Here is a 27,724-nt window from a genome sequence, read left to right on the forward strand (position 1 = left end):
GGGAGCAACTAGTTCATTGGTTGAAAATGAGACTCCTCAAGCATTTCAAGAGCATTTTAACTACCATAAATAACTTAAAGTTATTGTTACCTCTAAGTTTCTACCCATTAGCATGGAGGCTCTGAGAGTTACATAATGTTCACAGCCCAAGGCAGCTTGGCTGCCAGGACAGAGCCTGAAAGGCTTCCAGAAAGTCCAGAAAGTCTTGGCCTCATCAGGCCCTCTCCTCTCCTCACTGCCCAGTGTGGGAGTTCTTACGGGAGGGCAGGGGGAAGGAGAAGCTCCTACGTGGGGTGGGGAACGTCCCTCTCTCAGAAATCTCACGGGCAGAGCAGTAACTTTCCCATGCAGTCAGGTGGTTTATTTCTCCAGGTCTTGGCCTCTATTTGCTACAGAAAGGCGGCTGCTGCACCTCTGTAAGTTTGAAACCATTCGCTCCGCACCCCAAATGTCCTCTGGCCCTTGCTGAAGCTTCATTTCTTTTTCTCCTGAGGGAGACCAGCTCCAGCCGGGATGCCAGCAGCTCCAGGTGTGGAGGAGGAGGAAACAGTGAACTTCCCCTTCCCACGTGTTTCCAGGTCCACACGTCAGGCTCAGCTCTGGCGGGGCAGGGGGGTGGGTGGGGGGGTTGTGTGCTCCTGGGGTGTGCGTGTGCGCATGTGCTTGTGTGCTCCTGGGGTGTGTGTGTTTGTGTGCACCCCTGGGGTGTGTGCGTGCGGTGCATCCCTGGGGTGTGTGCATTTGTGTGTGCTCCTGGGGTGTGTGTGCGCTCCTGGGGTGTGTGTGTTTGTGTGCACCCCTGGGGTGTGTGTGTGCGGTGCGTCCCTGGGGGGTGTGTGTGTGTGCTCCTGGGGTGTGTGTGTGCGCCTCTGGGGTGTGTGCATTTGTATGTGCTCCTGGGGTGTGTGCGTTTGTGTGCGCCCCTGGGGTGTGTTTGTTTGTGCTCCTGGGGTGTGTGTGTTTGTGTGCACCCCTGGGGTGTGTTTGTGTGTGCCCCTGGGGTGTGTTTGTGTGTGCCCCTGGGGTGTGTGTATGTGCGTGTGTGCTCCTGGGGTGTGTGTGCACACATGCACGTGCCTGGTGTGTGCTCCTGGGGTGTGTGTGTTTGTGCTTCTGGGGTGTGTGTGCACATGTGCATGTGCGCTCCTGGGGTGTGTGTGCGCTCCTGGGGTGTGTGTGTTTGTGTGCGCCCCTGGGGTATGTGTGTGTGGTGCGCCCCGGGGTGTGTTTGTGTGTGCTCCTGGGGTGTGTGTGTGTGCACCCCTGGGGTGTGTTTGTGTGTGCCCCTGGGGTGTGTTTGTGTGTGCCCCTGGGGTGTGTGTATGTGCGTGTGTGCTCCTGGGGTGTGTGTGCACACATGCACGTGCCTGGTGTGTGCTCCTGGGGTGTGTGTGTTTGTGCTTCTGGGGTGTGTGTGCACATGTGCATGTGCGCTCCTGGGGTGTGTGTGCACACATGCACATGCCTGGTGTATGCTCCTGGGGTGTGCATATGTGCGTGTGTGCTCCTGGGGTGTGTGTTTGTGTGTGCTCCTGGGGTGTGTGTGCACACATGCACATGCCTGGTGTGTGCTTTTTACTTTCTCTATCCCAGATTTCAGAAGTAGTGATCAATAAAGGGATTCATCTGGAAATTTTCCAGTTTGGGTCACCAGAGAACAGAAGCAACCTGTGTCAAAGCTTGGCTTGAGTCTCAAGCTGTGCTGGGGAGGGAGCACAGAGTCTGGGCCCAGCCCTCTCTAGTGCCGGCACACCCTCCTCCTAACCCCCTCCTTCCACGTCTAGGAGAGAAGGGGTCCAAAAGAGGGCATTGACCTTCGCTCTGGTCCTGACACTCAAAGGCTGTGATGCTACTTTTGCAGAACAACCTCCATTTCCAGTATAGTTAATTATTATGCTGTCTGGGAAGGGCTGTGTTTCCCACGCTGATGGCAAAGTACACGGCTCCCCTTGCAGACCCCTCCCACTGCCTCTTGTTGGTCTGACCAGCAATCCCAGGGTCACCTCGCCTCCTCCCCATCCCATGACAACAGGCGTGCGCTGACCTCTTCCTGGTTGAAAAAGGAGCCATTTGCCAGGTGGTGTTAAAATTTGAGGAGCTGTTCACATGGTGTGGAATGTCTTGTCTTCTTTGTTAAATGCCTGACAATTTGCTGTGAACCAGAGGCCAGCTCCTGCAGCCACACACTCCTGGATCCTCACCCCTGCAGTCTGCTCCTGAGACGCCGCTCAGATCCCTTTCCTAAACCAGCCTGGTGCCATCGCGAGGACACTGCTTGGCCCCTTTCCAGTTTCATGTGCCAGAAATATTTGCATGGTGGAGGGGGCGGGGCTCCTACCCAGCCCTTTCCTTGTTAAATACTTGTACAAACCGCGCTCTAAGACACCGTGACCATTTTTCTTTCTGGTCTGATGGAAAAACAAAGGAAGGAGAGGAGAGAATAGTCCAAGAAAACTGGTTAATTTCTTGGAATAATTTCTCAGTCCCAGAGACATTACTGACACTTTCCTGCCCTTTAGGTAAGGAAGGGATGCCAGGTGAGGATGGGACTGCAGGTGTGGGTAAGGTTCCAGGTGAGGATGAGATTCCAGGTTAGGATGGAACTGCAGGTGAGGATGGGACTGAAGATGAGAATGGGACCACAGGTGAGGATGAGACTGCAGGTGTGGGTAAGATTCCAGGTGCGGGTGGGACCACAGGTGAGGATGACACTGAAAGTGAGGATGGGACCACAGGTGAGGATGAGACTGCAGGCAAGGGTGGGACTGCAGGTTACAGTAGGACTCCAGGTAAGGATAGGACCTCAGATGAAGACAGGATTGTAGGTGGAGATAGGATTCTGGGTGAGGACAGGACCTCAAATAAGAAAAGGATCCCAGCTGAGGACAGAATTGCAGGTGTGGGTGGGGTTGCATGGAAGATGGGGATTCTGTGGAGGAATGAGAGCAGATACTGTCTCTCCAGGTAAGACCAAACAGACCCTGCCAGATGACCCCAGGTATCTCAGGTTTTGGGGACTGCAGGGGACCCCTGCACAAAGGATACAGGGGCCTTTGTGTACTTCGGGGAAGGGAAGTTGCTTACTGAGGGTGTCATCATCCTCCGTGTTTGTGATGCCAGGACTCAGGTGCTTGAAAGGAGCGAGGAAGGTTGACAATATGCTTACTTTATCTGGAAAGAAAAGAACAGGAAATGCACTTGTGACATGGAGTTTCAGAAAAACTCAATGCTTTTATAAGTTCTTATTACTGAAGGTTGGACAAGGGAGGTGGAGAGGTCACTTTGGTTTCAGCCATTTCATTCTGGTTCAGTCTTTTATTGAATATCTGACAGCATTTTATCAAATTCCTCTCTCCACTGAATTTAAAACTCTACGATTTCCTTCTTTCTCCTTCTCTTAGTTTGGCATCCCCCTTCATCTTGCCCATGTCCCTTAAAACTTTAAGCAGCTATCTCCAGGGCGACAACCTTGCATCTGTTTACAAAATCCTGGGTAGGGCAGAGCCTTCTGTCGAGATCATTTCACAGAGATGGGCTAAAACAAGTAAAACAATCTCACAATTAAAAGAGAATGGTGCCAATAAAGCCAAGACTATCTTTCCCTATTAGTGCAGAATTTGCTTTCTGGGCTTGACATGCATTAAAAATAAAGGACCTGTCACTTAGCGGGTGTTTGGCAGAAGTAGAGGAGGGGAGGAGGGAGCTAGCGGTGTGGGGCAGAGCATGCACCGTCCTCCCGGAAACGGCCAAGCGTCCTCAACGCGGTGGCTGGAATTCCAGGGACTGCCTCTGCCTGAAGCCTGTGGCCAGGTGAGCAAAGGCCAAGCAGGTCCTGCCTCCTGGGTCCCTACCACAGTGAGTGCAGCACAGCTGTGGAAATAGATCCAACCAGGAGATGCCGCTCTTCACCAATAAAGTATGCTTTTTTACTCCCACGGTCTCAGCAATTTATTTCATCAATAGCGAGATTAAGGAATGGTGGGTTTGAGGTATGATTGAGAGAAATAAAAATGACTAATAAAGGGATCTGAAAGAAAAGCTCCTTAATTTGGAGATTTCCACCACCTAAATGAAGCCACCGCACTCGGGAGTATTGGTTCACACGCAGAACTCACTGCACTGCCGAGGAGACGCCAACAGAGACACAGCACAGGGAGCCCCTGGCTCCCAGACATCCTCCAGCCCGCACGGTTCACATGTGCCATTATGAACCTGGACCACACTGATTAAGACGCCCCAGGTGGAAATGTCAGCGTTGCTCATCCAACACGGTGCAGAGCGCGACAGAAGCATGTCCTAGCATCCCTGCTAAGTTCCAGGGCACTGGCTGTGGTATTGGCTACTTTGCTAAGCGGGATTCTTCCCTCTGTTTTGGAAGCTGTGGATATCCGCGGACGGGATTTCCCAGGAGGTCACTGAGTTTACATCACCCTGTAACAAGGACAGCTGTCCACAGGTGCCCCACCGTGGCACTGTATACCTCCTTCAGTGTGATTTCTCAAGAAAACATGAACTGCTGGTTTCATCTGCCCTTGGCCTTCAGGCGTCCAGACTCAGCCTGAAACTGGCTCTTTTTCTTTTGAGGCTGAGCCTGTTTTCTCCTTAGCCAAGATTTCCAGAGTCCAGGAGAGTTCCCATTGAAATTCATTCGGGAGCCCGTTAACAGCTGTTGTTTCCAGTAGGGACGGGCAACAGAGAGAACAATAAATAACTCAAATATAAAATGCCTGTACCTTCTTTGTTCTACCAAACAAGAATAAACCAGGGAAGGGTTTGCTCTCCTAAACCCTCGCAGCCCAAGCTAATTTACTACCAGAGAATGAAATATCTTGCTTGAGTTATAATTTCATTAAGGGAGTCCAATAATGTTACACTAAGAGTGTGAAGCTCAAATGATTCAGTCTGGAGGATCTCAAGATGAAATTACATTTTTAATAAAGTAGGGCTACCAGCCAAACACTCACAAAAATGCACTAAACTATTTCAGACTTTACTTTAGCAAAATTATAAGATATTTAAGGATTGTTTTAGATCCATCAAAGTTGTTACTTTCTGATGTTGTTAGATTTATCAAATAAAAATTCAGGACATCCAGTTAAAATTGAGTTTTAGATAAACAATAGATAATTTTTTCATATATAGTCATTTCTAATATTGTGTGGGACACACACATATATATTTGTGCATATACACACACACACACACACACACACACACACATATATACTTAAAAACCTTATTCATGGTTTGTCTGAAATTCAGTGGAAGGCAAAGGACTTCAATAGACATTTCTCCAAGGAAGAGGTACTAATGTTAATAAGCACATGGAAATGTAATCAACATCACTAATCATTAGGGAAGTGCAAATTCAAACCACAATGAAATACCTCCTCACACCCATTAGGATGTTTATTAGAAAAACAAAGCAAAGCCAGAAGATAATGTGTTGGTGAGGACATGGGGAAATGAGAGCCCTCCGGGAATGTAAAATGGGGGAACCGGCAGTTCTGCCTGCTGGCGGGTCAATGCCCAAATAATGGAAACTCAAGGAGAGATCTGCATCCTCATATCCTCGGCAGCATCGTGCACCAGAGCCCAGAGGTGGAAGCAACTCAAGTGTCCTTCAGTGGATGAGTGGATAAGTGAAATGCGGTACAGCCAAGCAACAGATTAGGCAGCCTTTTAAAAAAGGGAAATCCTGCCATTTGCAACCAGTGTGCATGAAACTGGAGGACTTCATCCTAAGTGAAATGTCAGGCATAGAAAGACAAATACTAGTGCATGATCTCACTCACATGTGGAATCTAAAAAAGTTGAATTCACCGAAGCAGAGAGCAGCATGGTGGCTGCCAGGGTCCGTGGGGTGAGGGGAGAAAGGAGAGAGTGAGGAGGTGTTTGTCTAGGGTACAAACTTCCAGTGATAGGATGAATGAGTTTTGGAGTCTTAATGTGCAGCGTGGGGACTCTGGCTAATAACATGTATTGCCCACTTGAAATGGGATAAAAGAGTGGATTTTAAGCATCCTCATCCCCCACAATGGTAACTATGGCTGGTGACAGATGTGTTAATTAATTTTTGGTGATCGTTACCCAATGTATATATCAATTCATCGCATTGTACACCTTGAATATATTCAACTTTTGTCAAATAAACATTTTAAAATTAAAATTAATACGTAAAAACAATGGCAAAACAAAATCAAATGTAACTGGGCATCTTGTATTTTCTCTGACACTCCTAGTTATGCCTAACCAACTTCTCTTTCCACGAGTGCAGTGGACTTTAGATTTCATGGGACAGCTTGAGCAACCAAACTAAAGCAAAGGAAACAGAAAGCCAGCAGAATTGCTAACACTTATTTATTGCTAACAAGTACACCTGAAATTCCAACTATGATCTGCAATCACCGTGAAGGCACATAAGCTCTGGGAGAGAAGCAATTATTTCCAAGAAAGGGCAGGCCGCATCTTTACAGTGTTCTTAGAAAAGAGGTGAAGAATTACATTTTTAATATAGAAAAAGTACAACAGAAGTTCTTTGGCATCAGGGCCTCTCTTTGTGGTTTCCTAGGAACTCATTGTCCATTTGAGATCTGATGTATATTCTATTAGTTCAATACGAGTGGAACTCTGATATTCAGCTAATTCGATTTTTTGCATGTTTCTCATTGTCATCTTTTGGAAATCTGGTTTTACTCAAGCTTCTGATGAAAAAAGGATGCCATACTTTTTTTTTTTTTTTTTGCCTCAATTGTGGACCTTTGGGGTGTGCCAGGAGAAGCTGCATCACAGGGCTCCCCACGCTACCGCCGCCTCCCCACCCTCTGGGTAACGCCTAGAAGAGGGGGCTGGGCTGGCCGGGTGTTACTCTAGAAACGTCAGGGGTCGGCTGGGCACTCCCCGCTCCTCAGCTGCTCACATCCTGGGTTCTTGAGCTCGGGCTCCCATCATCGAATATGGACCAGCTGGAAACTGACCTGGGGGACGCAGTGGCCCGGGGCCGGCCCTGGTCTGAGTCAAGAGTCACTTTCGGGAAAGGTCTGATGGCTGTTTTTAATGTATGACTTGAAAGTTCCAGGACACTTGCTTTATAAACCTTGTTACTCACTGTGGAATAAATGGCATTTACCTGAAGCAATTTTATGTATTTTAGGGGGCATCTGGGTGCGCATCTGGAGGGCACAGAAGCCCTTGCCTGGAACCACGTGCAGCCGTGAAGTGCAGTTGGCGTCTGCAACACTGAGGTTCTGAGGTTATTGCCGGTTTTTCATATTACGACCGTTTGGGAGAATTACTACACTGTCAGGGTTGAGGGAAAGAGATACTCACTGGAATAATTTTTAGGTATTTTCAGATTTCCTAATCATCTTGTTTAGAAACAAAATGTCCTGAGTTAATAGTTTACTTATTGTTTCTTCTTAACATCTTGGGGTGAGGATTTTCCTTGAGTATGATTAAAAAAAAAAGTGATGGCTTATTTTCCCTGAAAGGCACATGTGGATATGCCAGCAGTTTTTCATGCAATATCAGGAATTCATGAGTCCCCTGAATTCATCGCCTTCCCCAGAATGCTTGATATGAATTATCAGGCTTTAAGAACATGTGGTTGAAGTATTAGGTGTTAGTGTACTTTGAAAATCAAAATAACTGCACATACTGAGGATACCTGGTTACTTGGTTATTAGTCACACTGCATAGTCACTGGGACACGTCTTAGCTTTCTTGATGTATTTATTCTGCAAAGAATCTGAGACATTGAGAAGTTAGCGGATGTGCCCAGGACTATCTATAAGGTCCTCAGCACGTCCCAGGCTTCCAGCCTGCAGTTGCCTTCCACACTGAGCAAAGGCTACTTAAGGAGATCCTCATTTTCCTATCTTTTTCTGCCCTAGTAAAGTTTATCCTTGTAGTGGCTGCTGAATTTTCTGGATTTTTCTTCCTTGCCTTGCCTTTGTTAAATTTTATTGAACCTTCTATGTTTCATTTGTCCTATCTTTAAGATCAGAACAGCATCTTTGTTTCTCGGGCCACAAAAGGAAGAATAGTGCAATAAATAGTTTTTAATTCAAGTATGAAAAGCATTTAAATTTAGGGTCTGGTTAATATTTTGTAGAAAAATCAGATGGATTCTCCTCTCTGCAGAAGTAATCACATACGATGTATTCATAAACAAGTTACTGGGGTTGGCTGAAAGCCCCAGGGATAGACGGTGCAGAGGAACATTCCCTCATTGTGAAGAAGGAGAGCCAGTTCTCTACGCTTCCCGGTCCAAGGACCATGACTCAACACCATTAGCAGAGTGGGGCACAGTGAGTTTTCAGTTCTGTCTTACCAAATTCTTTCTGATCTATTGAAACCAAAAAGGGAAATGGTAAGTGCATTATAGCCTCCTCCAAAGTGAGTCTGGAGAAGACAGGAGTGTGTGAAGTGATCTTGAGCCCACATCACAGTCCTAGAAAGGGCAGGAAGGAAGGCTTTGCTGGCCGTGAGTGGACAAGCCTCTGGCCAGGATGAGGGAGTTGCAGCTCACCAGCTGTCTCATTGTAAACAACAGCAAAACTGGATAAAGTCTATGAAACAACCGTTTTCAGAGTTTGGATGCCAGGCAGTGCGTGACCATTGTTCCTGAGAAAAGGAAAGCATGAGACTGCACCCCACAGCTCCACAACTTCCCACCTGGAAGCTCTTTTCAGCAGTAGAAAAGTGGACCTGGAGAAGAACACAGCAGCACTGATAAGTTGAGAAGGCAAAAACCAAAGTTTGCGCTGCTGAGACAACTAGAATTTGAGGGCAGAAGGAAGCTGCTTCAGAGATCTGGTGGGGCCACTGCTGGATTTGGTTGAGACTCAGCCCCACATGAGAAGGAGAGACTCAGATTTCACAGAGAGCAGCGGCTGGGGACCTGCGAGCTGAATGAAAATTCAAATGATGGCACAATGCTGAAAGTCTGGCATTCTGATCAGGCGGAATCATAGATCACTGAAGAGCTAGGATTCAGCCGGGATTGTAAAAAGGTCATGTTTTAGGACTAGGAATACTCTAGTCCTAGATTAAGAACTGCCGTGAACATGCGCTAACGAAGACTTAAAACAAGCTTTGAAATCATCTAGTTGATCATTTCAACTAGAAACTGGTCAGTAATAAACTACCCTTGGTCAGTAATAATCTACCTGCTAGAAGAAAACTCAAGGAACACCGTGAAATCCATATTCTGAACAACATGGTATCCACAAAGCCCAGCAAATAATGATAGAGTAATAGTAATGACATTGCTAGAAGTGAGAAGCAGCAGGAGAATATGACCAATCATCAGAAAAAAATATAGTCGAAGTAAAAAGATCGAATGATGCTGAAATTAGCAGATAAGGACATTAAATAGATGTTAGAAATATTTTTAAGAATTTAAAAATAAAGGGGATATGATAAGTAAATAGATGGGGAATCTTGGTAGAGAAATGGAAACTATATAAATAAAACAAAAATTCTCAAGCTCAAAAACATAACATTTGAAATGAAAAAATTTACTGGATGGGTTTCACATTGGATATGTCACTTTGCAAAACATATCAGTAAATTTGAAGGCAGATCAACAGAAACAATCAAAACTAAGCACAGGGAGAAATAGAAAAGGTGAAAAAAGTGACAGACTCAACGATCCGTTGGACAATATAAAGCAGTCTAACTTATGTATAATTGGAATTCAAGAAAAAAATGGAAAAACTGTTAAGGTAGAAAATATACTTTAAATAATAGTTTAAAAGTTTTCAATTCTTTTAGACACATCAAATCACAGATCCAAGTATCTCAATCAAACTTACATAGAATAAATCTGAAGAAGACTGTACCAATCAGCACAGCCAGATTCCTGAAAACAAAAGATAGGGAAAGTATTTTCAAAGTAGCCAGAGAAACAGGACATCTTACATACAGAGCAACTGCAATGAGAATGACAGAATACAAATCAAAAATTTGCTAAAAGACTATTAACTCTTTAAATACAAGATAATGACAGTGTACTGTAATGTTTATTGTATATTTAGAAAATATATAAAAAGAGCAGCACACACCTTGGGATGGGGTAAATATAATTATTCTGTTGCAAGTTTCTTCCTTTGATCATGAGGTAGTTGGCTATGATAAGTTAAACATGCATGCTTTAATCTTGAGATCAGTCACTAAAAATAGTACAAAGAGGTATAGCTAAAAAGTCAACAGAGAAGATAGAATACTAAAAAAGATTGATTTGTTGAAAAAGGCAAAGAAAGAGAAACAAAAAAATTGAATAAACAGAAAAAAATTAGCAATATGGTACACTTAAATCCAAATATATCAGTAATTACATTAAATGTAAATGGACTGAGTACTCCAATTAAAATGCAGAGATATTCAAATTGTATTTAAAAAACAAAACTTATATTTTTGATTACTACAAAAACCTACTTCAAGTATAAAAATATAGATAGGTTAAAAGTCAAATGACTGAAAAAGATACATCATGTAAATGCTTATTTTAAGAAAGATGGAATGGCTATGTTAACAATAGACACAGTAGTTTTCAAAATATGAAATATTGCCAGGGATTAAGAAAGATATATCACAATGATCAAGTCATCAAGATAATATAATACTTGTTGGTGTTTATGCACTCAACAGAGTTTTAAACAACATGAATAAAAAACTAGCAAAATGAAGGAGGGTAGAAACATACATAATGCTAGTTTGAGATTTTAACATTCCTCCCCTAGTTACTGATAGAACAAGTAGTGAGAAAAAGGTTGTATAGAACAAAAAATTAGAAGAACTCTAACAGCTAACTTAACCTAAGTTACATTTATAGAACACTGTATAGAGTATTTGCTGAGATGGACTGTACACTACAAAATAAAAAAGGTCTCAATAAATTTTATAGGTTTGAGATCATAAAAGTATATTTTCTGGCCACAATATAGTTATGTTAAATATATGTAACAAAAAGATATATGGAAAATCTGTATATACTCAGAAATTAAGTATCACCATTGTAAGTGACCCAAGAGTTAAAAGAGAAATCACAGGAAAATTAAAGCCTCTTTATTCTCAGTGATAATGAAAGTATAACATAACACAATTTGTGAAACATAGTTAAAGCAATGCTGAGAGACATATTTTAGCTCTAAATTTATGCTTATATTAGAAACAAAGAAACGTCCAACATTATCTAAGCTTCCACTGTCAGAAGCTAAAAAAAGAGAGTACATCAAACCAAAGTTGTTAGAGGAAGAAACTACTAAAATTAATAGTAGGAGTCAAAATAGGAAGTGGAAAAAAATAGGGAAAAAACCCTAATGAAGCAAAAAAATTGTCTCCTTGAATAGGTTTGATAAATCTCAAGTTAGATTAATCATGAAAAAGGAGAAAAAACTTCCATGTTTTCTAATTAGAAATAAATGAGGGGATCCTACTATAGTTCCTGCAGTCATTAAATAAGAATATGGGAATAATGTAAACTATTGTATGCTAGTCAGTGAAAAACATATTTGCAATGGGAACATTCTTCGAAAAGCAAAAACTGTCAAAGTTCACTGATGGAGAAGCAGAAAACCAGAAGAGTGCAATATATATTAAGTAAATTTAATTCATAGTAAAAACAACCTCACATGTAAACTAGGCTCAGATAGCTCCCTCTGGTGAACTGCAAGAAATATTTAAAGAAGAAATTATACCAATTCTGTGCAAAATTTTCTAGAAAAATGGAAGGGGGTGGACTATCAAAATTATTTGATGAGGCCAATGTTAATCTAAAGCCAAAACCAATCAATGATGTTATAAGAAAAAAAACCTACAGACCCATGGTCCTCACAAGCAGATGAGTTTTTAACAAGATATTAGCAAATCAAGTTCATCCCTATATAAAAATGTTAATGTATCATGAACCAGTGTGGTTCATCCTGGAATGCAAGATTGGTTTACAGTTTGAAAATCAATCAATGTAATTCACAACCTTAACATAATAAAGGGGGAAAAATAATAGTATCTTAAAAGATGCAGAAAAAACATTTGAGAAAGACATGCCAAACCTCCACACTCATATTTACAAGCTGTTGCTAAAATAAGTTAAAGATAAATAAATAGAAAGATACACCATTTTCACAGAATTCAAGATTCAATATTGTTGTAATATCAATTGTCTCCTAATTTATCTATAGATACAAAACCCATTCTTCATGAAAATTCTCACCACACAAAGGACTAGAAGAAAATTTCCTCAAATTGATACAGGACATATCCAAAAGTTATAACTAGTATTATATTTAATGATGAAAGAGTGAATGATTTCCTTGTGGTACTGGGAACAAGGCAGGGATGTCTGCCTTCACCACTTCTATTCAACATTGGACAGAGGTCTTAGTTAGTGTCATAAGGCCAGAAAATAAAAGTCATAGAGATTGGAAAGGAAGTAGAACTGACTTTATCCTCATGGCATGATCATATATGTAGAAATTCCTAAGGAAAGATGAAAACAACTACCAGAAATAATAAGTGAATTCAGCAAGGTCACAGGACAGAACTCCAATACACAAAAGTCTACATGCTTCTATGTACCAGTAATGAAAAAGTGGAAAATTAAATTAATAAACAATACTGTTTGGACAAAAAGGTATAAAATACTTAGGTATAATCTGAAGAAAAAAAAAGACATGCCAAACCTCTACACTCACATTTACAAACAATTGCTAAAATAAGTTTAAAAAGACCTCAATAAATAGAAATGTATGCCATTTTCATAGAATCTAAGGTTCCATATTGTTACAATATCAACTGTCCCCTAATTTTTCTATAGATATGATTCGATCTCAATCAGTACCCTTGTTGAAATTGAAAGATAATTTTGAAGTTTATATGGAAATGCAAAAGACCCAGAATAGTCGAAACAATATTGATACTGCAGAACAAATATGATGTAGTAATGGCGTAAGGCTAGATAAATACCAGTGGAACAAAAGGGGAAGTCTAGGAATAGGATCAAGTCTGTATGATCAACTGATTTTCAACAAAGGTACCAAAGCAAGTTGACGAAGAAAGTCTTTTTAATAAATAGTTCTAAGAAACTAGACAACATATTGAAAAAAATGATTCTGAGCCCTACCTCACATCATATGTGAAAATGATCACAAGATGGATCACAGACCTAAATGAAAAAGCTAAAACTATAAATTTTTAAGGAGAAAATTGAGGAGATTACTTTCATGGTTTTCATTTAGGCAAGGATTTCTTAGCTAGGGGATAGAAAGCACTAACTACAAAAGAAAAAAAATGACAAATTAGTTTTCATCAAATTGGAAAAATTCAGCTTGTTGAAATACACTGTTGATTAAGCTAAAAGGAATGGATAGATTGGGATGATATATTTACAATCAAGATGACTGTTTTGTATCCAGAATATAAAAACTCTTGCAACTTAATAATAAAGGATAACAAATCTCCATTTATAAAAAGTGGGCAACATACTTGAACAGAAACTTCATTGTGGAAGACACTACAAAGACATACAAATAGCCAATAAGCACTTCCAAAAGACCAGCCTGGGCCACATGGTAAAACCCCATCTCTACAAAAAATACAACAATTAGCTGGGTGTGGTGGTGGGTACCTATAATCCCTGCTACTTGGGAGGCTAAGGTTCAAGAATCGATTGAACCGGGGAGGCAGAGGTTGCAGTGAGCTGAGATCGTGCCACTGCACTCCAGCCTGGGTGACAGGCAGAGTGAGACTCTGACTCAAAAATAAATAAATAAATAAATAAATAAATAAATAAATAAATAATAAATAAAGGCTGACAGTGCTACATGTCTACATGTCAATAACCATGTGGAAAATCAGAGCTCATCCCCTCGTATAATAACTTCAAGAAACTTTGGAAAATGTCTTGGTTGTTAAACATACACCTTTCCTACGAATTACCACCTCCACTTCTAGATATTTAACCAAGATAAATGAAATGTATATGTTCACAAAAAGACTCACATAGGGATATTTATTCAAACTATTCGTCACAGCTTAAAACGGGAGATATTCCAAATGCCCATCAAGAGAAGAATGGATACATTAATTGTGGTGCATTTATACAATGAATCACTCTTCAGTAAAACAAAACAAAATGAGTGAAATATTAAAATTTTACATTATGATATAGATGGATTTCAAAAGCATTATGCTGAGCAAAAAAGTCTGGGCACAAAAAGGAATATGCAGTGTGGTTCCATTTACATAAAGTTCCAGGAGGCTTTCAGCACTCCGTGGAGAAAGCAGAGCATGGGCGTCTCTGAGGGGTGCTTGTAGATTGTGGGGAAGAGGCGGAAGTGGGCTTCTGCTGCTGAAATGAAAAGATGCTGTATTTAGATGGGGCATGTGCTACATGTGTGCCTGCATTTGTCATTGGACTGTAACATGTGCGGTTTGTACATTTTGCTGTATGTAAATTATACTTCCATTATTAAAAACAATTAAAAACCAAAAATCATGACTGGACAAGAAAATAAATGATGTAAAGCAAGCCTCAAAGAATTGTTGAATCTATAAAGAGAAAATTGAGGATGACAGATATTAAATGAAGATCTCTGCTAGGAAAGCGTATCTGCTTATGCCTCTACTTATCAGGACTTTGGGTTTCCGTTTTCTTTTTTATTCCCCCTATTTTATAGATGTGAAAGCTCAAATATATTAAAAAGCCTTAGACATTGCAATAAGAAAAATTACAGTCTCAAAGACAAAGTCCTTCAGAGCCAACTTTGGATTTGCAGATCCTCTGCATCTACATAAAGTGAAGGGGGAGTAACCAGTGAGGGGCAAACAAGAGCTCCAGAAAGCTGCAAGCTGGGATCAGAACTGTGAGCCTCAGGCCTGAAGGAAATAATGTATTCAGTGGTCCATTTCCAAGACAATGTGCCTTAAATCGGCTTAGGTCAGCAAACTACAGAAAAAACAGGATATACTAGGCTCTTGCTTGGATAGCCAACACCTGCTTTTTGGCCCACCCCCTGCCCCCTTAGTTGCCCTCACCTGAACCAAAGAAGTTTAGTCTAAGATGAAAGTTTACTAGCCTGTGAAATAGCTCATTTTGTCTGTTCTTTTCAGCCTGCCCAGCTACTTAGGTCACAAGTCAAATACCTGAAGAGCCCCTGAGCTGACTGGGATTGCAATGCATTGTGGGTTGCAATAAAATGCAGTAAGACAACCCTAAAGAAAACACCTAAAGCTCCTGCCCAACAACCAATAGGCGATGTCTGGGAAGACTGTGACCCCATAGTGCTCAGCCTATGAGTGCTCAACCGGGGGAGGGACTTGTGCACTAGGGGATAAATTGCTTGTTGAAACTGTGCTAGGTGTGCCTGCCCATCAGACACCTGATCTTGCAAGACCATCATTAAAAGTCTCACTATCGCTGTTCTCCGGGTCTCTGAGTCCATTCTTTGGGTTTGGACGAGTGAGTTTGTTTCTCACAGGCCCAACCACACATGCCTTGGTGGTCTCTGAGGCCTCAGTTTACCCATGATGATTTGAGGGACTGTGAAAAGATCAATGTTTTTGGAGTCCACTTTGTGGATTGAAACCCTGTTTCATTTACAAACAATTTATCAAACAATTTTTAGCAAGTATGATGAAAACTTAAAAACATCTTTTGGTGCGTGATGGTATGTCAGTTATCTGGAAACTTATTCATGTGAAACAACACATTGGCTGGAAGTTTCAATAAAAATGATAATAAAATGATAACTGCCAGGATGTCTAAGAATTGGATTTTTTTTTTTTTTTTTTTTTGTGAGACACAGTTTCACTCTGTCACCCAGGCTGGAGTGCAGTGGTGTGATCTTGGTTCACTGCAGCCTCAACCTCCTGGGCTCAAGCGATCCTCCCACCTCAGCCCCTGAATAGCTGGTGCCCACCACCATTCCTGGTTAATTTTTATATTTTTTGTAGAGACGGGGTTTTTACATGTTGCCCAAGCTGGTCTCAAACTCCTGAGCTCAAGCAATCTGCCTGCCTCACCCTCCCAAAGTGCTGGGATTACAGGTGTGAGCCCCGTGCCTGGTCAGAATTTGATCTAATACTCTGCCTCCTAAAAAGCACTAAATATTTCATAGGATAGGCTATTAAAAATACATAAATCGAGCACTTTGAGTCTGTCCTTATTTCAAAAATTGAAAGTGAGGTTTGCACTTCTGCCTTTCCCTTTTGTGGGCCACGTCCATTCCACATCTTGCAAAGCTCTGCACTCCTGAACAGTTACATAACTGGGATTGGGGCTGACAGTTGGAGTCCACAGAACTCTCTTGGTGCCCTCAGGCTACAATACTTCAGCCTCTGTTACAAGTTTCCTTCTCATGTTTTCCTTTTGCCAAAACACGCTCTGACAGATGGCCTCCCTCAGGCTTGACCCACTTTCTCCATAGCTGTATATTCGAACAGAATACAGGTATGTCTTCAAATGGATGCACTTCTATCTAAACACAAAAGCAAATCAGTGTGGACAGGTGGGATGCCCTGAGAAGCAAGGGGATGATTAACCTCCACGCAGGCAGGAGGAAGGAGTAACATTGCAGACGAAAGGCAAGGAGTTCTTCTCACAGGTTTTTTAGGAGGAACATGGGTTTTAAAACGCCATCTCCAAGCTCCCGTCCTATGAACAACACAGGGAGCTCAGGCAACTTTTAAAGAGATTCTGGGTCTGCACTGTGTTTTGTAAAACACGAGAAGGTTTGATTCTTTTGGTGAATCTTTTCTGGCAATTTCAGAGATGGATACGATTCATAGGTTTGGTCCTGAAAGCGTCCAGTTAAAACGGAGGTGGCCTGCGGTGTCAGCCACATGTTCACTGTCATGGGCTGAATGATATCCTACAAGAATGCATGCTGAAGTCTAACCCCCCAGTCCCTCAGAATGTGACCATATTTGGAGAGAGTTTCTTTAAAGAGGTAATTGTGTTAAAAAAAAAAAAACATACAACTCCTAATTTCCTTCTCAAAGTCCCCACATTTGTAGGAAGTAGTCTCTCTGTGAAAGTGGCAGTGAGCCTCTGGCAGTGACAGGAGCTCCTAGTAGCTGTGCATGTAGAAACATCACTTCCAACTCATAGGGCTCAAAGCAGGGCTAGCAACTAGTTGCACAGCCAAATTTGAGCTATTGGTGGAATGTGTCCAGTTTTCATGGTTTAATTTCTTCTTCTCTCTGTTGGTTAAAATGTTTCTAGTATTTTTTAGTTTTAATTTTTGTGGGTACATAGTAGGTGTATCTATTTATGGGACACATGAGATGTTTTGATACAGGCGTGCAATGCGTAACAATCACATCATGGAAAACGTGGTATCCATCCCCTCAAGCATTTATCCTTTGTGTTACAAATAATCCGATTATACTCAGTTATTTTAAAATGTACGATTACATTATTATTGGCTCTATTCATTCTGTTGTGCTATCAAAAACTAGGTCTTTTTCATTCTTCCCAGTTATTTTTGTGGGTATGCATTAGCCATCACCACCTTCCCCATCTCATGGTTTAATTTCTAAGGCATTTTGTTCTCTTCCCAGGTAGCTTTCCTCAAAGCTAGGGCACCGGGACATTCCCGTGTCAACACTGGGACCTGTGACAGGGCACGGTTTTGACAGCGACTGTGGTACTGTGCAGAGTCTCAAAGACCCCCCAGGGACCTGTGGCAGGGCACAGTTTTCACAGCGACTGTGGTACTGTGCAGAGTCTCAAAGACCCCCCAGGGACCTGTGACAGGGCACGGTTTTCACAGCGACTGTGGTACTGTGCACAGTCTCAAAGACCCCCCAGGCCACGTGTTATGCACCACGCTCCAGCTAACCTTGGAAAAAGCTGAAACACCAACACAGACACACACCAGATTGTTCTGTGTGCCCTTCCAGATGTGAGCGGTGGGCACAGATACAGGTGGTCCCTCAAATGATTGATGGGAAAAGGTGACTCCTTGCAAGAAAGTATATTTAAATTAGGAAAATAGTCTAAAGTGTGTGTTCACACTTCACAAGGAGAAACTCACAGCTTTCCAAAGGATTAGCCAAGGCTCAGCCAAATTTGCAAAGTTCTAGACATGAGTGCTCCTCCTGGGGGTGGAGGCTGCAGAAGTTGCCTGACATCATCCTCGTCCTTTCAGGGTGGTGTCCTCCGTGAACTCTGCCTTAGGCTGTAATCATTAATAGCACTTGCTCCACTCACTCGTCCCAGGTTTAGAAGAGAAAGCGCAGAGCCATCCCACGTATGAAAGAAGCTGCTTTGGGAGGCAGGTGGCCTGAAGGCAACCACACTCTAATCCCCAATCAGCTTCTGATTCCAAGGCCAAATTCCTCACGTCCTACTGGAAGCTTATCTGATTGTTCTGTAGGATTTCTGAGTCCATCTACTCAAAACTGGACAAGTATGTCCTGTGAAGATGCAGTGTGTCCTTGTTCCTCTGATCCATTTAACGCCATCCGCCCGGGGCCCAGCCTCAAGGCCCGAGGGTCACCTCTGCCTACCTGTCGCCCTCACTGCACCTGTTAAGTGCCTCAGCTTCTCTAGAGGGTCCCTCCTGGTGTTTCTCTGCTCCACAGCCTGCTCCTGCCGCTTCGGTTCTCATCTGGGCTTTGCAATAATCTCCTATTTATCACGTTCACCAATCTATTTGTTAACTGGTTGCCAAAGTCACTTTTCTTGAGTGGATGTTGTGCAAAGGCCCAGGAGGGGAGAGGGAGTGACCTCGTGGAATTTCACGGAGGTTCGTGTGACCAGTGCTGGGGGGTCAAAGGTGGGTCACGAGCCACAGAGGAGCAAGTCAGGCCCACTGGGCTCCCTGCACTACATGAAGTCACTGACAACCTGCCTGGGGCCTCAGGAACGTCAAAGGGTCTGAAACCAGGGCCGGAGATGAGACTTGCATTCTGCAAAGACCTGGTAGGAGCGCCTAAGGGGAGGAGCTGCTTCCTCTCCCTGCTAAGGAAGAGGGGCACCCCAGACACCAGGACTCGCTGTGCACAGGTCATTTTTTCTTTTCTTTTCTTCCTTCTTCTTCCTCTCTCTTTCTTTCTTTCGACAAGATCTTGCTCTGTCCCCAGGCTGGAGTGCAGTGGCACAATCACAGCTCCCTGCAGCCTCGAACTCCTGGGCTCAATTGATCCTGCCTCGGCCTCCCAAGTAGCTGGGACTACAGATGCGTGCCACCATAACTGGCTATTGTTTTATATTCACTAGAGCTGAGGGCTTGCTATATTGCCTGGGACCTCGGCCTCCCAAAGTGTTGGGATTACAGATGTGAGCCACCGTGCCTGGCCAAGATTTTTTCTTCTCCAAGCCTAATCTGTTCTTTCTGAATTCACTGCTCAGAGCTCCCGCCCGACAGCTGATGACACCGTCTTGAATCGAAGCCTAATGCACAAGTCAGGCTTTAAGCCCCATGGTGAGTGGGTGAGCCAGGGACCTTGGCCACCTCCCTCCTGTCTCCAACCCGGGACTCTCCGACGGTCCTGGGAGGAGCTCGCTGAAGGCCTCAGCTTCACAGAGGTCCTGGCAGTTCCTTGATAAGAGAATGGCAAGGTCGTTCCTGCCCTCCTGTAACTCCTCCAGCCCTGACGACCGCAGCCTCACACTTGCTGTTACTGCCGAGCCCAGGGGGCGGTGATGGGCTGCCAGGCACTTCTCCCCAACGGGGCATCTGCTACCTGAGGGCCCAGGCTGCCTCCTCGGCGGCTCCAGGTTCCAGTGCAGGGGCTGTGAGACTCTTCTGAGTGCTGGACCTCCCTATAGCTGTTGTCCTCATCCCTGCGACGCAGAGCATCCCCGCGTCGCAGACCATCCCCATCTGTGTCCTGGGGAGCTGCGGGAATCCAATGAGACAAGGACCGGGAGTGCAGCAGGGTGGGGGGCTGCGCTCCTGTGATGGCCAGGCTCGGCTCACTGCGTCTCATAGCGGCTGCCTTCAGCGCCCCCGGCTTCCCCAGGCCTTGCTGACGCTTGCCCTTCTGAAGCCAGTCATGACCAGCACTTTGCTTTATTTTCTACTGAGCTTCTTTGAAACTGGAAGTGCGGCATCGTGAACCCTCCTAGCAGGGTGCCCTGTCCTCCGCTGACTGGACTGAGCCACATTGTCTGCTCTGAGTCCATGTTTTTTCAGCACTGGTCCAAATGTGGGCCATTTCTCACCTTTTCTACGCATTAGACATTCTAGTTAACTGGAAAGCGAGCAATGATCGCGTAAGTAATTTGTTTAGAGAGCAGGTCAAAGAGTTAATAGCCGAGCTTGCAAGTCTAAATCTAATTATTTCCTCAGCACTGAGCTCCTGGCTGGTACACGGGATGGGTTTTATTATTTTGAGCCTCCCGACTCTTCTCCTCGTGCGACTCTCTCCAGCCTTGAGAGCGCTGCCGGACTGAACTTCCCATCCCTGTCCCCACCCCCTCGGTGACCCATCGCAGCTGCACGGGTGGGCGCCCACGCCTCGGCCGACACAGCCTTCACGCCCGTCTCTGGTGAGTTTGGGCTATTTGAACAAAGGCTGGAAAAGCCTGTCATTCATTACTTCCATCATTCATTTGTTCAACAAAAAGTTGCCAGGCACGTGCTGTGTCCCAGGATCGAAGAATCCGGCCCTGAGCTCCTGTCCTGCTCCATTTCCTCCCTGCCATCCCCGCCTGCAGTGTCCCTGTGACGCCTACTAACGGCCCGCCTCTCCGCTCCCGAGTGCAGGCTTCCTGGGTCACCGTCCGTCTCTCCCCTCCCGAGTGCAGGCTTCCTGGGTCACCGTCCGCCTCTCCCCTCCCGAGTGCAGGCTTCCTGTGTCACCGTCCTCCTCTCCCCTCCCGAGTGCAGACTTCCTGTGTCACCGTCCGCCTCTCCCCTCCCGAGTGCAGGCTTCCTGGGTCACCGTCCGCCTCTCCGCTCCCGAGTGCAGGCTTCCTGGGTCACCGTCCGTCTCTCCCCTCCCGAGTGCAGGCTTCCTGGGTCACCGTCCGCCTCTCCCCTCCCGAGTGCAGGCTTCCTGGGTCACCGTCCCTCTCTCCCCTCCCGAGTGCAGGCTTCCTGGGTCACCGTCCTCCTCTCCGCTCCCGAGTGCAGGCTTCCTGGGTCACCGTCCGCCTCTCCGCTCCCGAGTGCAGGCTTCCTGGGTCACCGTCCGTCTCTCCCCTCCCGAGTGCAGGCTTCCTGGGTCACCGTCCGCCTCTCCCCTCCCGAGTGCAGGCTTCCTGGGTCACCGTCCGTCTCTCCCCTCCCGAGTGCAGGCTTCCTGGGTCACCGTCCGCCTCTCCCCTCCCGAGTGCCGGCTTCCTGGGTCACCGTCCGTCTCTCCCCTCCCGAGTGCAGACTTCCTGGGTCACCGTCCGCCTCTCCCCTCCCGAGTGCAGACTTCCTGTGTCACCGTCCTCCTCTCCCCTCCCGAGTGCAGACTTCCTGTGTCACCGTCCGCCTCTCCCCTCCCGAGTGCAGACTTCCTGTGTCACCTTCCGTCTCTCCCCTCCCGAGTGCCGGCTTCCTGGGTCACCGTCCGCCTCTCCCCTCCCGAGTGCAGGCTTCCTGGGTCACCGTCCTCCTCTCCCCTCCCGAGTGCAGACTTCCTGTGTCACCGTCCTCCTCTCCCCTCCCGAGTGCAGACTTCCTGTGTCACCGTCTGCCTCTCCCCTCCCGAGTGCAGGCTTCCTGGGTCACCGTCCGTCTCTCCCCTCCCGAGTGCAGGCTTCCTGGGTCACCGTCCTCCTCTCCCCTCCCGAGTGCAGGCTTCCTGGGTCACCGTCCTCCTCTCCCCTCCCGAGTGCAGACTTCCTGGGTCACCGTCCCTCTCTCCCCTCCCGAGTGCAGGCTTCCTGGGTCACCGTCCGTCTCTGCCCTCCCGAGTGCAGGCTTCCTGGGTCACCGTCCCTCTCTCCCCTCCCGAGTGCCGGCTTCCTGGGTCACCGTCCCTCTCTCCCCTCCCGAGTGCAGACTTCCTGGGTCACCGTCCTCCTCTCCCCTCCCGAGTGCAGGCTTCCTGGGTCACCGTCCTCCTCTCCCCTCCCGAGTGCAGACTTCCTGGGTCACCGTCCCTCTCTCCCCTCCCGAGTGCAGGCTTCCTGGGTCACCGTCCGTCTCTGCCCTCCCGAGTGCAGGCTTCCTGGGTCACCGTCCGTCTCTCCCCTCCCGAGTGCAGGCTTCCTGTGTCACCATCCGTCTCTGCCCTCCCGAGTGCAGACTTCCTGGGTCACCGTCCGTCTCTGCCCTCCCGAGTGCAGGCTTCCTGTGTCACCGTCCTCCTCTCCCCTCCCCAGTGCCGGCTTCCTGGGTCACCGTCCTCCTCTCCCCTCCCCAGTGCAGACTTCCTGGGTCACCGTCCGCCTCAACCCTCCCGAGTGCAGACTTCCTGGGGCACCGTCCGCCTCAACCCTCCCGAGTGCAGGCTTCCTGGGGCACCGTCCGCCTCTCCCCTCCTGAGTGCGGACTTCCCGGGGCAGAGCTTCGCCTGCTTCCTGCAATTGTGTCCAGGGCGCGGGAAGCTGCCCAGCACAGGCAGGGGCTCTGACACGGGGTGAAAGACCATGAGTGCTGCTCGGGGCATCTGGCCTTTCACGTGTGCATGGTTGGGAGGGAGACGGGTTTCTTCCTTGGTCATCCCACTCGCTCCTGTTTTTCAGGGCCCATCCTCTCCCTGTAGAGCTCCAGTGAAGACCCCTCTCCAGGAGCCCCTAACCCCAGTTCCAGATAAACCTTCTGTTTTTCCTAAAACTGTCAGAACCCAGTTCTGGTGCGGAGGTAAGACAACTGAAAAACGTGTATTTGCCGTTTCTTTCTTTGAGAAATCTGTAATAGGCTAAGGAACAATTGATCAATATAAATAAAGTTTTAACGGTGGAGTTTCAGGTATCAGCGTAGATGGAGAAGAGACTTTCGTGCCTCTGACCCTCAAATTACCCAGCTCTCGGCTCTGCGTGGATTGGCGTGCCCGTTTACCTGCGAGGCCAGGTTCACATTTGGGAAGAAGAGATTTTCTCCCTCCGCAGCAGCAGCGCAGCCTGCACGAGGTTGCTGGGGGAAATAGACCGCTCTGTCTTTGGGGTCTTGACGGGTAGAGTGGTTTGCCAGAGAACCACCGAAGAGCCTTCCAGCGACTTCTAAGAGTGGGCACTTACTCAGAAATCTCTCCTCAGAGCCTGGCACAGGTTTTGGTATCAGCGGGGCCACGACAAATGTTCACTGAATGAATAAATGAATGACATGGGATGTAGGAAACATGAAATAAAATGAACTGAGAAGATTTGCAGGGACTGGTTATTTTGTCCATCTCCAAACGCAGAGGAAACACCCTGACTCCCCCTGGCCACCTACAGGGGCCAATGGCAGTCAGTCCCCTGTGCTGAAGTGCCGGCTGTTTTCTAAGAGGCTGAAGGAGGGTATTTATAGTTCATGGGTAACAAGGAGAAACCACCTCTGGAGATCTCCTCCTCTCTCAGAAATCTTTGTGATGATATGAAGAGGGATGGTGTTTTGGGCCCATGATGGGTGACGCCACCCCAGATTTGCAGATGAGACCCTTTTATGGGACAGGTGGGCACTGGTCAAATGGCATTTATAAAGAATCTGGCCAATAATATCTTTTTTTTTTTGGCTCCTGGTTTTCATTACCACTCAGCATTTCCCACCTTTCCAGCTGAAGTTCAGTCAATTAGCAGGGTCTCTAGCAGGGTCCCCGGCCTGATGCCTGGGGTCCCTATGCCTCTCAGCTTCCCGGGAAGTGGCTAATGAGTGCTGAGATACAAGAGGGGGAGTGTGACAGATGCTCTGTGGGGGTCGTCCTGCTGTGTGATGATCACGCCCTGAGACGGATTCGTAAACGTGGTCTTTCCTACGTCCAGGGTTTTTGTAATATTATTTGAAGGATGCACCAGCTTGTCACTGAGTGTGCCAGGGAACCACTGACCAGAGAAGTTTATTTGTGCTGTGTCATTAGGACTATGAGTAATAATAACAACAATAATAATGAAACAAAGGGAAGAAAACCCGGCAGGGGGCTGCCCTTGAGAGTGCCCTGAGGGACACACAGGAGGCCCTGGTGGGAGGCTGCCCCAAGGAAGCCGTGCATTCTAGGATGTCACAGCCTGCATCCGGCCTGTGCTTGGGAGGTGCCAGTGCAGCCACACTTTCCATTTCTGTCTCTTATTTTGGAGGTTGGCTTTGAGGGATGAGGACAAACATGAGGAGCGAGAATTAGCAGGTTCAGATCAGGGGAAAAGCGTGAACCGCGGATGGAATGGGGTGTGTGGTGGGCAGGGTTGGAGGCACCGCTGTGGGGGATAACAGAGCTGGGGCAGGGAGGGGAAAGGCTCCAGGGCTCTGCCTGCCACGTGGAGCCAGCACCTGCAGCTGTCCTGCGTCTGTCTCTCCTGCGTGGGTCGGCAGAGCAGTGTGGGCTCCCCCAGGCCAATTCCACCGCAGGGCTGAGCCCTGGGCCTCCCCGAGTCCAAGTCCGGGCAGCAGTTTTACCATAAAAGGCGCATTTAGCAAACACACCTCAGGGCCTGGACTCCGTGTCACAACTTCCTGAAGTGCACAGAGTGAGACGCATCGCGGTGAATCGCTGGCCTCTCACTGCTCCCAGCGACCAGCAAAGCAAGTCACGGCAGCACATGGAGATGGATTTTCTGGGAGAAAGGCAGCCACAGTGCTCTCTATTAGATGCCCTGAAAATCAATCTGCAGCCCACTCCAGCCTGGTAAAATTAGATCTAAAACTGGTTAATTTAGTTTCAGGAGTGTTTTCCCACCTGATGCCAGGCCTGAAGACACCATGCAGTAAAGCACCCTGAGCTACTGCCAGCCCCGTGCTCCTCCTCTGGGTGGGGACGACGCAGTGCTCCATGGCACTGAGGGGCTGGTGCCAGGGACGAGATGGCACCGCTCCCCTCCCCACCTGGTCACTGAGAGCCTCCTTTTCATGCTGTTCTTCTGCATTCCACACGGTTTGTAAAAAGGTGTGGCATGTGGATGGTTTTAATTTGCCTGAGTGGGAGGGCTGATGGCTTTGGAGTTGGAGCCCTGGGACAGCTGAATGTTCTAGGAAGCAGCTGTTTTGCAGCTAAGGCCTCAGCGACGGCTGAGTCAGGGAGGGCCGGGAACGACCTCAAGGCAGGAGTGAAGAAGTCCTGAGAATCATCACTGTCTCCACTGGAACCTTAACCGCTGGGGCCCCTGACCACGATTGGAAAATTGGAAAGAGCAAGCGCAGTATCAGAGAGTCCCAGGACCCCTCGCCAGGGCCCCAGCCTGGGTGGGCACCCCGACGATTACATGTCTCCCATTGTGTGTCCCAGCAGCCACAGACACCGTCAGGGCCAGCGTCACCCTCCCCACCTCCCGGATGAGAAGGAGCCTCCGGAGCAGCTGAGGGACCCACCGTGGAGGCAGCCGGGTGGGGGACGTCCCGGTGTGTGTGGTCTGGTCGTGACTTTCCCACAAGGCATGACCCATGGGAAGGAGGCGTGATGATGGTAAGCAGCACAGAGCGCTGCGGGGACCGGGGTTTTGCAACACCCCGGCCTTCGGTCATGCTGCGGGAAGCCTGGGTCCTCTCCCTGTCAGAGAAGACAGCTGGGTTCTGGGGTTTCACAGCACACGGGTACCCCCGGTTCCAGGACTGACCATGGAGGGCAGGTGCCAGCGCTGTTCGGGGCCTCCGGTGATGGTCCCAGCTCCCTTCCCACGAAGGCCAGGTGCAGCCTTGGAATCCTCTGACACTTGGATCCCCATGGATTCAATGGGAGCTTGCACGCTGTGAAGACGGCGGTGCATTTTAAATGGCGCCAGCAAGGAGGCTACACTGTGTATCCCGTGTCCCCATTTCTACCGAAGAGCGGCGGCTTCACGGCGGTTTGGGAGTGGGGTCCAGGCTCTGTTCTGCAGAGTCCCTGTTTTTCTGTGAACCTCACGCTCTCTAGAGGGGAATGAGCCACTGAGCAAGCAGTTTCTTGCTCGTCTTTAGAAAACTGCAGCAAGGCCTGGGGAGCAGTTCCCAAAGTGTGTTCTGCCAAACACAAACAGGTGCTAGTGCCCAGAGCATTTCCACGAGCGTGTACTTGTGGAGGGCTGAGTTCTACAGAATTAAGCAGATTTCTTTATGGAAGGGCTTCCCGGGGCTTGTAATGCACATTGTGCTGATACAATTTGAAAATCTCCAAAATGGAGTAAACACACAGCCTCTCTCATGACCTTGGAACTCGATTTTCATGAGCATCTCACGGAACTTCTGTTCCACGAGACAGACTGGAGAAGTGCTGACATCTGGGGTGTCACGAGGCCTGGCTAATGTCTTGGGAACTGCCCTGCAGACATTTCCTAAGTGAAGCAGCAGACAGACCTCATTTAGCCTGTGCTGAGCCCCAGGATGAGGGGTAGGGAAGGAAGGCTGTCTCATTCTGCTCTAGTCCAAAGTCAGTGTTCACGCGTGCGCGCACCGGTCTGGCCAGGGGTAGGGCGCATTCTAAAATCTACTTCTGAGCGATTTGCTCATCAACGGCTATTCTGCACACACACGTGGGGAGCCTGCCACGTGCCCACTCTGCTTTGCCTGGTGGGGTCAGGGGAGAATAGCACAGAGAGAATTTCACTGAGAAAAAATGCCGTGTGGAATTGGTGCGTGGTTAGCATAGAGGCGGCCACTTAGCTCACACAGGCCTGGAAATGCGCGCTGGTGCAGTATGTCATTTACATCAAACTGAATTCTCAAATATGTGAATCAATCAAAGACGGCTGATGGAGGGGCTCAGCCAATGGCGCAAACGGTCATCGAGTCGGAGGCGGCCTCACTTCAGTGGAGAGTCATCCTGCCTTCCTCGCCATCAGCTCCCATCTCCTTCTGGTCAGAGGAAGCCTCCTCCCTGGGGCCACCCCTCCTGCCCCGCAGCTTCCTGAGTGGATGAGGCTGACCCCTCAGCTCCAGCGGGGGCTCTGATTAACCTGATCAGCATAAACCTACTCTCCTGGCAAAAAGGGACTCCACAATTTGCAGTGTCCAGTGTAAAACAGAAATGTTCAAAAATCACTAAGAATTTCAAGATGGCGCCAGCAGAGCATGAAGCTGAGGCCGGGACCTTCCAAGTGGAACTGGGCCGGCTCCTGCCCCACGCCCAGATGCCACCCTCCTCCCTGGTGTTTGTTCCGTGAGGGGCACAGGACTCAGCTCAGGGTGGCGGAAGTCCGTCTTCCTGCTGGGGCAGGTGCGCTCGTGCACCTGGAGCTCTGCTGGGTCCTGCAGGCACCGTGTGCGGCTCTGGTGGAAGCAGCCGGAGGTGGGGATGGAGAAAGGCCGGCTGCTGCCTCCACTGGACCCTGACCCCAGCCGCTGCTCAACTCATTTTTTCTTTTCTGAGCCAGCCGCTGCTCAACTTTTCAGTTCCACGAGCCAAGATTGTGCCTTCTCACACTTGCAACCAAAGAGGTCCTGATTCGTACAACCCTTGTGACCAAATATCTCAAGCGTCTTCTCTGGGCTTGGAGTCCCCCATGTGTAAAGGGGCAATCACGATGTCTCTTTCAGTCATTGCGGGGGCCCTATCTGGGTCGTCACTCACACCCCAGATGCAGGAGCAAGGCTAAGCCTGGTCCTGGTCAGGTGTGGGCTGTGCTCCTTGAAATTATATATACGTTTTTAAAGGGCTTTTGCTACTTTTGTCAGTAAGAGCCATTCTCATTTATTCCTGCCTTATTCATGCCAGAATGAACCAACTTAGG

At 47.3% G+C, this 27,724-nt stretch overlaps 1 protein-coding gene across 2 annotated transcripts in view; it reads right to left on the reverse strand.

The window, feature by feature from the left end:
- Positions 1-27,724, reverse strand: part of ADARB2 (adenosine deaminase RNA specific B2 (inactive)) — a 568,492-nt gene that overhangs the window by 207,360 nt on the left and 333,408 nt on the right. Inside the window, exon 2 of one of the 2 annotated variants that reach the window (XM_003827767.6) lies at positions 3,085-3,171. The exons of the other annotated variant lie outside the window; for it this stretch is intronic. Coding sequence (XP_003827815.2) covers positions 3,085-3,171 — 87 coding nt within the window. The remainder of the gene's footprint in view (positions 1-3,084; positions 3,172-27,724) is intronic. 2 annotated transcript variants of the gene reach the window in all.

This window comes from Pan paniscus, chromosome 8 (assembly GCF_029289425.2).
Source record: "Pan paniscus chromosome 8, NHGRI_mPanPan1-v2.0_pri, whole genome shotgun sequence".
In the NCBI taxonomy this organism is placed as follows: domain Eukaryota; kingdom Metazoa; phylum Chordata; class Mammalia; order Primates; family Hominidae; genus Pan; species Pan paniscus.